This window comes from Schistocerca piceifrons, chromosome 2 (assembly GCF_021461385.2).
Source record: "Schistocerca piceifrons isolate TAMUIC-IGC-003096 chromosome 2, iqSchPice1.1, whole genome shotgun sequence".
Classification (NCBI taxonomy): Eukaryota; Metazoa; Arthropoda; class Insecta; order Orthoptera; family Acrididae; genus Schistocerca; species Schistocerca piceifrons.
In genome coordinates, this window is record NC_060139.1 from 490,494,193 (window position 1) to 490,506,666 (window position 12,474).

Consider the following 12,474-nt stretch of genomic DNA (forward strand, 5'->3'; position numbering starts at 1 on the left):
TACATCCAGAAACCTATGAAGGTCTTATTGGGTCCATGACATACTGAACTGCTGCTGTATTATGCTACAAAGGCAGACCAACATGCTATTACAGAGGTGGTCATAATGTTTTGGTTCATCAGTGTAATGCTATACAAGAATTGACAAAGCATAGTGTGAGTCTGTAGAAGCAAGATGACTGTATTTAAAAATATGTTTTCTGAACTTTCTTCTACAATATGAATCCCAGTTTTTTCAAAAACATTGTCATGGATGATTCTCTGAAGGCTCATTTGGCAAAATATGAACAATTGACACAATAAAAAAATCTCTGAATACTGTTAAAATTGTCCATATTCTACAGCCCAATAAATAGACAGGCCTGGAAATGAGAGAGAAGGACGTTTATATATCTGATCATATTGTTCAGGATGTATAAGGTTAGTGAGTAAAACAACAGTTTGTAACATTTAACACAGACACTATGGAAGGCCTAATCTTCAGTACCTAGCCTACTTTAAGTTTCTGAGACTCTAGACAGCTTATCTATATAAATTTCAATGGCCTCATCATCAGCTGGTTGTTCACTAGTATCATCCATATCTAACACACTGCCATTTCCATCCTGAATTATGATCCCAAAAAGAAAAACATCATTGTTACGCAGCTGCCATTTATTGTTTATATGGACACATGCCACTTAATTTTTGCTAAAGAATACTTTAAAAAATAATATTTGCAATATCCATATCTAGAATGAATATTTTCATAATTCACCACATACAGATCAGAACTTCTTCATCGTAAGTCGCTGTGCTCATTGCTGAGTGTCGTGACCCCATGTACCAAGTGTCTCCATCCTGGACGGTTGCCTGCTGAAGAGGTAGACCAGAGATGATCTTGATTTGATCCACCCATCTGCTCGCTGCTCTTCCTCTTGGTCTCGTGCCCTCGATCTTTCCTTGCAAGATTATTTTCTCTACATTTTCTCCATCTCTTCTCACAATATGGCCAAAGAACTGGAGAATTTTTTTTGGTGACTTGAAAAGAAAGGCGACTGGAGATATCAAGTTGTTCAATAATGGGCACATTTGTCCTTCTTTTGGTCCATTTTATGTGTAGCATCCTACGACAGCACCAAAGCACAAACGCTTCAATGCGGTGTTTGTCTCTGGCCTTGAGTGTCCATGTTTCGCAACCATAAAAGAAGACAGAAAACACGAGAGTTTCAACAAGCCGGATCTTTGTGCTATTTGTTATTGCTCTGCTCTGCCAGATCTTGGTGAGCTGCTTCACAGCCACTCACCCTAGCGTGATATGTCTTCTTATCTCATCTTCACAACTTCCCGTGCTACAGATGGTTCACACAAGATAGATGAAGGAATCCACGACTTCCAGTTCCTGTAATCAACCTGTGTGCTGGATCTGTTCTTCTCGATCAGTTGTTACGAGTTAAGACTTGCTGAGGTTGATGTATAATCTATATGCTACACTAATATCCTTTATTCTTGTTACTAGCTCAGCAAGTTCATCTCTTCTGTTGACTAAAAGCACAGTGTCATCAGCAAAGTGGAGGTTGTTGATAGTTCTCCCACCAATTAAGATGCCTTTGGTCCGTCCATCAAGAGCTTTCCTAATGACATGTTCTGCATAGATGTTGTACAGTTGTGGGGATAGGACACAACCCTGTCTCACACCTTTTGATACTCTGAAGGAATCAGACGTGCCAGCACTTGTCTTTACAGCTGTGAAGTGATTATTGTACAGTGAAACCTCTTTATAACGTTCCTCCATATAATGTTTTCCTCTATGTTACGTCTGTTTTTTTCGGTCCCGACTAAAAGCCCATATAAACAATGTTAAATTTTACTCTTTGCTGATTTTCCTCTATATTACAGTTTCCTCCATGTAACGCTCATATTTTTGGAATCCTGGTCAATTATTTACCTCTTTAAGTGACTGGATGTAGACGCATCGTTTTCCGTTCTGTGGATTCACAGTTTGCACCGGCTCGGAAAGCCCGCGCTCAGCGTATCTGACATGTCAGCAGCAGAACCCTGTCACGTGACATGTGACGCACATTCTGCTTGTGATCTTTTTGGTGCCAATTCAGTCGATGCTTTCTTGCTTTGTATTCGTAGCGTGTTGTGTGAGCTGAGCAGCAAAAGTTCGTGTGCCTATAGTTCAATTCTTTTATCTTGGCGGTTCGCGCATGCCCGCCAAGACACGGGAGATTGCTGCGTTGCCAGTTGTATGCGCCAAGAGAAGCAGCGCCATAGTATAGTTCGCAAACTTACGTTTAAGGGGGAGCACGCAATTTATGAAGTAAAGCCACCACGGCCGCATTAACCCTTTCGCTGCTACAGAGACGTGCTCCCCGCATTCCGCGATGTGCACGATTTTGTCATCATTGCATTGCTCACCTGTGCAGACACATGGTGTTTCGACTGCTTTGACACACTTTATCATTCGATTTCATAAAAACTATTTGGCCCAAACATTTGATTTTTACACATCTTCTTGACTGATACCTTCCCCCCATAAATGACTTAATTTTGTTTTGATGTTCAATGCAGTTATTGTGCAGCATTAGATGTAAACCATTGCACGAAATTTTGAAGAGTTTGCAGAGGTAAAAGTCCATAGCGTATACTTTTCATATGGTCGATTTTAGTTGCCACTATAAATTTCAAAAAATTACATTCAAACAAATAAAATTCATGAAGTAAGACACTTCGATATTGTTTTTAAATAAAGAAAATATTAAGGATCGAGCAAGGTTTGAACCCAGATCCTTTCGCTTTGCAGCCATACACTTTAACCATTACGCTAACGCAGCTCATCATTCATTGCATCTCGTTAAGGACTTTAAAATATCACGCAAAATACCGACAAACAGTGTTGGTATGACTATGAATTACTCTCGTTTCGTCCAAGTACAATAGGAAATAACAATTACCGCTGTTTGTTATTGCAGAAAAGTGGTTAGTGAGAATGATACAAACACCTTTCCTTGCTATCGCCTGAATTAGGAGGCTTATTGCTTGTTTGGTTTAATTAATTAATAGAATATGAAGCAATTGGTATAAAGAATGCTTTTTCCAAACTTTCTATAAAAGAAAGTCTGCTATCAAGACATTGCTTTTTTTCAATTAGTTTATTTATGACTGAACGTTTCTAAAACTGAAGACACTCGTCCGTGCTCTGCACTGCAGTCGAGCCCTGGCAACGTCGTTCTCTGTTCATTGGCTGACTGTGTTTTGTGACGTTAGATGCGCAGAACGAACCTAAACCGGCCGCCGTCATAAATGACGTGCACTTTAGTAAGTGTGTGTCTTCGATATAACATTTTTTTAAAGCTTTCATCAGTGGACATGAGTGAAAAGTGGAAGAATATTTCTCTGGAAGAGAAGGTTTCTATTATTAAAAAAGTGGAGGCATCTCCTGGCGTGAGTCGCGTGGAGCTAGCAAAGCAATTGGGACTGGCCCCTTCAACACTCAACACTATTATGAAAAACAGATCGTCGATAATGGAAGGGTTTGAGAATTGTGGAAATCTGAAACATATGCGTTTGAAACCATCGACTTACGACGAAATGGAAAAAGTTTTATTAACTTGGTTTCAGCAAGCATGTGCTGCAAACATTCCTATAAACAGAACTATTTTGAAGGAGAAGGCGCTTCAAATATCACTGCAGTTAGGAATGAACAATTTTAAGGCGTCCAATGGATGGATTGATAAATTTCGACAGCGTCATGGTGTTGTGTACAAATCGGAATGTGGAGAAAGTAAAAGTGTGGACGAATCAACTGTAGCTCAGTGGATGCAGACTCTCCTTAATCTGATACAGGGCTACAAACTGCGTGACATTTATAACGCTGACGAAACCGGCATGTTTTTCGATTTAATGCCGGATAAGACATTTACTTTTCGTGGGGAAAATTGCCATGGCGGTAAGAAGAGCACGGAACGTCTTACCGTTTTGTTGTGTACAAACGCCGATGGCAGTGAGAAACTGAAACCTTTGGTTATCGGGAAGCCAAAAAATCCGAGGTGCTTCAAAAACATTTCCACGTTTCCGTGCAAATATACAAACAATGCCAAGGCATGGATGACGAGTGAAATATTTTTACGTTTTCTCAGAGAATTTGACACCAAAATGGGGAGTGCTGCAAGAAAAGTGCTGTTGTTTGTAGATAGATGTGCGGCACATCCATCAGACGTACCCTTTCTGAGAAAAGGGAAAGTAATTTTCCTGCCACCCAACTGCACCAGCCGCCTGCAACCTTTGGACTTGGGCATAATACACGCCCTTAAGGTTAAATATAGGGCAGCCCTTGTAAAAAAGGCCTTGAATTTGATGGGCCAAAGAAAACCGGGAAGCCAGCAAAGCTCACAACTGAAGCTGAGTATTTTACAGGCAATAAATTTAATTACGTACTCATGGAGGGAAGTCAGTGCTGAAACTATTAAAAACTGTTTCACAAAAATGGGATTCTGTGAGAATGAGATGGCAGCTCCTGTGGAAGAGGGGTTGGGTTGTTTAGGGAAGGAGACCAGACAGTGAGGTCATCGGTCTCATCGGATTATGGAAGGATGGGAAAGGAAGTCGGCCGTGCCCTTTCGAAGGAACCATCCTGGCATTTACCTGGACCGATTTAGGGAAATCACGGAAAACTTAAATCAGGATGGCCGGACGCGGGATTGAACCGTCGTCCTCCCGAATGCGAGTCCAGTGTCTAACCACTGCGCCATCTCGCTCGGTCCCTGTGGAAGAAGTTGCAAGTTATTTGCAAGAGTTTCATCAATTAATAGGCAGTGATTCTGTCACTTTTGAGGACTTTGTGGCTGTGGATGACAACGTGGCAACCACAGGAGTACAAAGTATTGAGGAGCTGACTGCAGAGAGAGGCTTGGAGAGTAATAGTGGTAGTGAAAGTGACAGTGACAAGGAAGATGACCGTGTGCCCTCATATAATAAGGCAGCTGAAGCCTTTGAAACATTCAGGAGATACATGAGGGCCCATAGACTTGAGGACAGAACAGTAGTTCAACTTGCTCATTTGGAGCAAGAAATGATTGCCATAGAGTCTAGAAGAAATAGAAAACAAGCAAGCCTGCTTGAATATTTTTAAAAATCATAGGTATGTTATTTTCAAATTGCTTAGGTTCCTAGAGTTTTGTGGAAATTTAAGTTCCATTTCATAATTTAATTATTGAAGTATTTTTTTGTAACTAATTCTTTTTTAATCTGTGCCATTTACTGTGTTTTTATGTAATATGTTCAGTATATCATAAACAAAATTTGGCTCATATTCTATAACTGGGTCAACTGAAGAATGGGATACCACCTGTCAGCTTTGGACAATGATGTCAATCTTAAGAATCGTTACAACTTTTTACCATACAAACTGATCCATTTACTTTCACCCATCCACCTACTGAGCCCCATGTTTTAATTAAAAAAACTAATCAGGTGATACATTGATCATTGGCAATGAATATCATATGTTGTGAAAATTTAAAATGTCATCTGTGGCACCATTTGTCAAAGCTGATTAGTGGTATCCTGATCTTCAGTAATGCCCTACAATTATTATTTGGAAGCCTTCCTCTATACAGTGTTCAGAATTTGTGGTCCCTTGAAAAACGTTATATAGAGGTTTCACTGTATAGACTTTTGATCAATGCTATCAAGAAGGGTGGGACACCGAACTCTGCAAGCACCTGCCACAACTTTTCCCAGACAACACAGTCAAAGGCTTTCCTATAGCCACGGGAGCAGATGGAAACAGGAACACAGAACTCTCACGATTTTTCTGTTATTTGTTTTATGTTGGGGATCTGTTCATGAGTTCATTGCCCTTCGACAAAAACTGCTTGTTCTGTGGATATGTGAGGCTGAATGTACAGCTTCAAACATTGGTTCAGGATGTAGAGCAAAATTTAACTTGCGTGAGATATGAGGGCAGTAGTTTGGTAGTTGGAGCAGTTCCTGATAGATCCTTTCTTGTGTAAGGGGATGAAGAGAGACTTTGACCAGTCATCCGGCCACTCCCCATTTTCCCATATTCTGTTACACAATTAATGCAGCACATCAATACCTTCCTGTCCCACTTCTTTGATCATTTCTCCAGATATACCGTCTACACTAGGGGCTTTATAATTCTTCAAATGTTGAATTGCATTCTATATCTCACTGCGTAAAATTGTAGGTTCCAAAGTAAGTTGCTCAACTGCTTGATCGTCTGTACTGTTGTTAATTCCAGAGTACAGCTTTTCACAGTACTGTTTCCAGCTCTCAACAACATTGTCCTCGTCTCCAATTGGGTTACACTTCTCGTCATCTACCACCCATGTACAAGGATTAAGTTCACCGGTGATGCTGCTGATTTTCTTGAAGAGATCATGTACCTGATTGTGATTTTAATGCTGTTCTATTTCATTACAGATACCATTAATGAAATGTGCTTTGTCCTTTTTACAATTCCATTGTATTACTCTGCACAGGTTCTTGTATCTTTCTTGATCCTGGGTAGTGTGGATACCAGTTTTCCTCAGATGGGTTCTCTCTTCTCACCTTGAACTTATGATTGTAAAAAAGCATTTACCTACGCCGTAAATCGCGGTTCTCTCTTTCATGTTACAGATGTTTGGAAGCTCACATTTATTTTACAGAAACACATTTTGAACTACTCTTGATAATTTATTTTTCAGTTTTCCACTGTACATAAAAGTTACAGATGCACATAAACATAAATTAAACACTATTTTTGTAACTCACAGAATGATAACACAATTAACAGGTTTTATGAGATAATTTTTTTTTATCATTCCAACAATATGTGATAACTTGAGCTAAACAGATATTTCTTGTTTGTGACACATGAGTGACTTCCGTAACGGAAGAGCAAGAAAGGGTTGAGTTTGAGCGAGATATCCAGTACATATTTATATACTACATCCTTGTATAATTAATGTTTCCCATTTCCTGTCTACTAAACAAACACTGCACCCCCCCCCCCCCCTTTTTTTAGCAGCTACTGTACAGAAGTGTGTCTCTAAAGCAGTTGAGTTTCATATTTTTCTTCTCTTGGGAACATTTAACACAGAAATCACTTAGTTCTTTATCACAAATAACTTCCTTTACTCAACGTCTGTAAAACAACGAGACTGATGCAACACTTACCAGCAAGTGTTTATGAACTAAAATGATGTCTCACTTTTCAGAACTTCATTCTGAATCTGTTCCAGTACAAGGCAAGCGGAAGGAGACTATTTCTCCTCTGCAATTTGGCATCAAATACATCAAAATGAAGTAGTCTCAATTTTTCTAGGTATTGACCAACAGGTACACCAGGCAAAAATATCCTGAAGGCAGGTTCTGGAAGATTGGTTTTAATAGAACGAGCCTGCAAGAGAAAAAAAATGATATTATACAGAAAAAGTTCAAAACAGACAGCTGCTAAAAATGGGTGGAACTGTTGTGCAGTAAATAAAACAGGTAATATATAAGGTGGCCAGATACACTAAAACTATAAGGCTGGCTGCAGTGTTACATCACAATTATTGATTCTGCTCCTAACAAGTGGCTTGGTTGTGTTTCTGCACCTATGAAAAAACTTTAGATAATAACAGAAATAACTGAATATGCAGAATGCAATATCAATTAAATACTACCAAAAATAATCTGCTCTGTGATCATAATTTATTGACACACAAGACCTCCGTAAATATAGTCTTCATGAGCTAGGTCCTTGTATGACATGTACACACCTCATGGCAGAGAGACCTTTTTTTGCCACCCATTATGGCAACTGTCTCTGACTGTAACCTTAGATCTGCATCTCACCTTCTGCTAGAATATTCTTAAGAGTGTTTTCATCATCATCTGCATTAGAAATTAGCAAATACTTTCCCAATGGTTTTGACTTGGCTCTATTTCCTACAGCATTTTTCCTACATGATTTATGAAAATAATAGAAAATCTAAACCAGGCAGCTGGGTGGAGATTTGATGCATAGTCCTCCTGACCATGACTCCAGTACATTACCCACTGAACACACTATTCAGCTACACTTATGTTGTGCCCTTGAAGATTTCTGTGAAAACTGCATGGCATAGTGTCCAAATCCTAGGTAGCTAAATAACAGTTATTAGTACCATGAATGATCTGATTAACACTTACAGTTTACAGTGGGCTTTTTATTTCTATAAAAAGATCACCCAGGTCTTTAGTGATAAATGCTCTGCTTTTCCAAAAACACTTTAACAATTACAACATTGCATACAATTTATTGAGTCCTCTGTGAGCTTTGTTAAACAACTGAAATGTTCACACAAATGTGTTTCCGTACTTGCAGAAAACTTCACACGAACTATCCTCTTACCATTCAATATGATCCTTGTTTTATAACCTCAGAGCAACATCTTTACTAAGATTATGAAATACAGATACACAAGAGGATGATGATTGTATGGTCTGTAACTTTATGCTTTGTATTGCTGTGTAATGGATATTCCATATATGTCACAGTGATCTACTGGATAAAAATGCATCAGCTACAGCTACCTATTACCTACAGCTACCTATTACCTACACCTACAAATCACAAATCACTTTAAATGAATGACAGTGGTTACTACACACTGTACCCCATATTAATGTTTCTTCCTATTCAATTCACAAGTGGTGCATGGGGTAAGGAGCACTTAATCCTTTGACTGTCAGAGGCGCACCACCTGCTTGGCGCGCTGAGGCACTGCAGCCCACACGTAATCCAACTACTTGCGCTAAGTATCTGTTTCTCAAGCCGCCGCCGGGGCCGGAGATGCCTGCACTGCCTTACCCAACCTGTGCTGAATATTTATGGAATGACTACGACTCCAGCTGAAGCACTGTGCCCTCTCACGGCTGATACTGGATAAATGCTCTCACTACATAGTTTCTCTGCAGAATCAAACTGAATCTATTTTTCCACCACTAAGAATTATATCTTGCTTGTAGTTTATTTTACACGATTTTTGTAGCTTATGCCGAAAGCTACATGATTCGTTAGATTTACCTCAATAGTTTACGTTCTTTCTTCCACACCTGTTTACAACATCTGCATTTCTCTGTGAGTTCCTCACTGTACTAACTCAATAGCGAATAAAATAAGCCATAGATTACAGATGACTGTGCATTGTTTTTGTTGTTCAAAACATCATATTACACTGTTTATAGGAGAAAGCGACATACAGATCATCATTCATATCGCTTTGCATCAGAATTTACTGTGAGAAACAGTAAGAACAATTATACTTCACTTCATTAAATTTGTTTTGTGATGTGTTTGGAAATTTCACATGGCCAACTATTTGTTTCTGAGAGCACAACAAATTGAGTGCTTTGTCATCTGCCGTCAGATTCTTTACCTGTATAGGTACACTGTGTAAAGTGTTCCACCCAGGTATAGATGCAGCTGTCATTTGCAGATGGTAATCAATGGTGTTATGATTTGGAATTGCCAGAAATGACTGACTAACTGCCACAGATATTTCTTCTTGTGCTGTACTTTTAACTGTTGCACATAAGCACTCAATAGATTTTCTGACATTTGAAAGCTGTGAAATCACTGTCTTTTATTAGCACATTAAATTCACTTATAGAGAAGATTGAAAGCTATTAACTGTAAATGTAGGAGTTCCTTTTACACTTTGTGAATATATTTTCCATCCCTCTTTTTGATCTGGACTTTGGACCAGCACTGGCAAACGTAAATTATATTTCTATTTTGTTTTTTGCTTTTCTGTAAATTTTTTTTTTTTTTTTGTTCTCCAAGTTTTTTTCTGGTAGCATTGCTGTATTCATTCTGTGCTGTGATTAGTAATTCATTTTTGTGTGGCAATTTTCAAAACAGGGTACGACAGACAATGGTACCTTGCAAGTTTTATATTCGTATCTGCTTTCTCAATGCACTTTCTTTTTCCAGCAAATAATGCATCTACAGGTTAGGATACTTTTCTTCGAATGCTCACTTGTTGGAATGTCTACAAAATGCCTTCCCACAAACCTTAGAGAATTATCATCAGAACACCTTCCCTTGCGCTCTGGTGCACATGTTTCCGTAAGTTCCCTTACCAGCGAAACTCTGCTATTGTCATTTTATGACCTGTTAGTGACCTGTGTAGGATATGAGCATTTAAAAATCTCAGTTTGAGAGCATGAAACAAGAACTTCTCACACCACTTCATTGTTTTTTGTATACAATTGGCAGAGCTAAGCAGCATATCAGAACTATCAACTGCTCACATATTCAAGTTGAAATCTACAACACTTTGTGGTTTCTTAATTTTCTCTCCAATAGTCCTGTCAGGCTTTCCTGTGTCAACCATTTCTGTGGTGTTACATGTGATCAACATCTACACCTCCCTTTTGTCACATCACTTTATAGCAAGCATTGTATTAGTGCACATAAATTGAATATTTCCTCATTTCAGTTTCTTCTGAAGTTTTGGCATGTCGCATCTGTTCTTACGGACAGCACCATATGCATTTGTCCCATGACTATGAAGCCAGGAAAATAAGTCTGGGCTTGAGTACCAATTATCGAAGTAGAGGATCTGTCCATATTCTAAACAGTGATTTATTAGTGTAGTCACTACGCACCACTTTCCCCCAAATTGTGGAACTCTCTGTTGATGTCCCTGTAGAAACAATGAAATCTAAGACATAGCCAGTCTCACAATCACATAACACAAATTTTTTTATTACGAATCTACTCTGTTTTGGTGGAATGAATTGTCATTTGGCCGCAGTGTAAGTGAATTATTAGGTCCTGTGACTCTGCCATGACAATAGCAAAACAGCTACACTGCACGCCAAAATGACAGATAGATGTGCTGTTGGTTGACAGGAAAACAGCAATCTGAAAAAGCGCCTATGTTCAATAGTCGCTGGCATTTGCGAATGCGCACGGTTTGGTGCAGCGTTGCCCAAGTTCCCTGAAACACAGTGGTACCAGCACACATCCTCCTGTGCGTCAGGTGAAGGCGTAGGCGTAGGCGTAGGCGAGCAGGGTGCTGACCTGCTGTGGGAGCGTCTTCTGTATCTTGGCCAACTGCGATGTTCACTGACACTGCAACATGCTACCAGCTGAATAATCTGTTATGTCAGTTGATCAACCTTCACCTCTAATGCATCGTACACAGCTTGCTCTACTGTGGTGGCTGTACCCGTGCACTGCATGGCTGATACTGTAATAGGCATGGGTGAGAGAGCATCCAGCACTTTGTCAGCCAATTCCGCCATGGCGTCTAATGATATCTGTGACTGCGTCATGATAATCACCTTGATAGATGGAGGTAAGCATCTGCTCCAGATTGTACACAGCAGATGATCAGGTATGGTACCAGCATCAGTTTTACTTCTAAGATGCTGCAGATACTGTGACAGTCTTCGGTCTCCAATGTCTTCTTGGGTTAGTACCTAATGGAAATCATGTCGGGGTCACCACTTTAGCTGCAGTGTAAATGAATTAGGCCCTGTGACTATGCCATGCCATTAGTAAAACAGCTACAATGCACACCAAAATGTCCTGTAGGTGTGCTTTCAGCTGACGGGAGAACAGCAGTCTGACAAAGTGCCTATGTTCAACTGCCGCTGGCATTTGGAAATGTACACGGTTTGTGCAGCTTGCACATGTTCCCTGATGCCTGTGGTACCAGTACACATCCTTCTGTGCATCAGGATCCCACTTCTGACACCAGAGTCACAGCATCTAATTCATTTACACTGCGGCTAAAGCGGTGATCCCGACATGATCTGGCCTGCCTGTGTGTACGTAACACCAGTAAAGAATGAATGAGAATCAAGTGGCTGCTAACCCAGCAGTATCTAGACTAGCTGTGGGGCAACCATCGTTCTGGCCACAAAACCCGATGCTGTGGTTTGCCCAGGTAGAAGCAAATTTTATTTATTCAGGTATTACCGCAGTCGCATCTAAATTTGAATTGGTGGTGAGCCAATTGGAGCAGCAATTGTGGCAGAAGTGCGAGATATCATCATTGCACCACCTGAAAGAAGTGTATAGATTAGATTAGATTAGATTAGATTTACTTTCATTCCAATTGATCCGTAGTGAGGAGGTCCTCCAGGATGTGGAACATGTCAGAAAAACAACAATACATGACAAATATTTAAACTAAAACAAATAAGCTAATGTACCATTCCACAGGTCCCAAGTGGAATGATCGTCATTTTTTAATGAACACTAAGAGTCATTTTACAAATACTATTGCACTGAATTTAAAATAAAAAAGTTTTTTATTTATTTATAAGGTAAGAAACATGTAATACAACTACTGTAATACTTATTTACAATGAACACATTACTGCACTGAAATGGTGCAGAAGTTAGATTATACTTACACACACACACACACACACACACACACACACACACACACAAATTTTCAGTGAACACATTACTGCACTGAAATTGTGCAGAAGA

The 12,474-nt window shown here is 39.6% G+C and overlaps 1 protein-coding gene across 5 annotated transcripts in view; it reads right to left on the bottom strand.

Annotated features, from left to right (window-relative positions):
- The window catches only part of LOC124777624 (NADH dehydrogenase (ubiquinone) complex I, assembly factor 6), a 90,578-nt gene that overhangs the window by 25,575 nt on the left and 52,529 nt on the right, over window positions 1–12,474 (bottom strand). For 3 of the 5 annotated variants that reach the window (XR_007015758.1, XM_047253096.1, XM_047253097.1), the window contains exon 5: window positions 7,170–7,392. Coding sequence is in view for 4 of the 5 variants with exons in the window: in XM_047253096.1 (XP_047109052.1) it covers window positions 7,207–7,392 (186 nt within the window). In the remaining variant the exon portion in view is untranslated. Of the gene's footprint in view, window positions 1–6,705; window positions 7,393–12,474 lie in introns of those variants that run through there. The other 2 variants (XM_047253098.1, XM_047253094.1) reach the window with 2 other exon arrangements.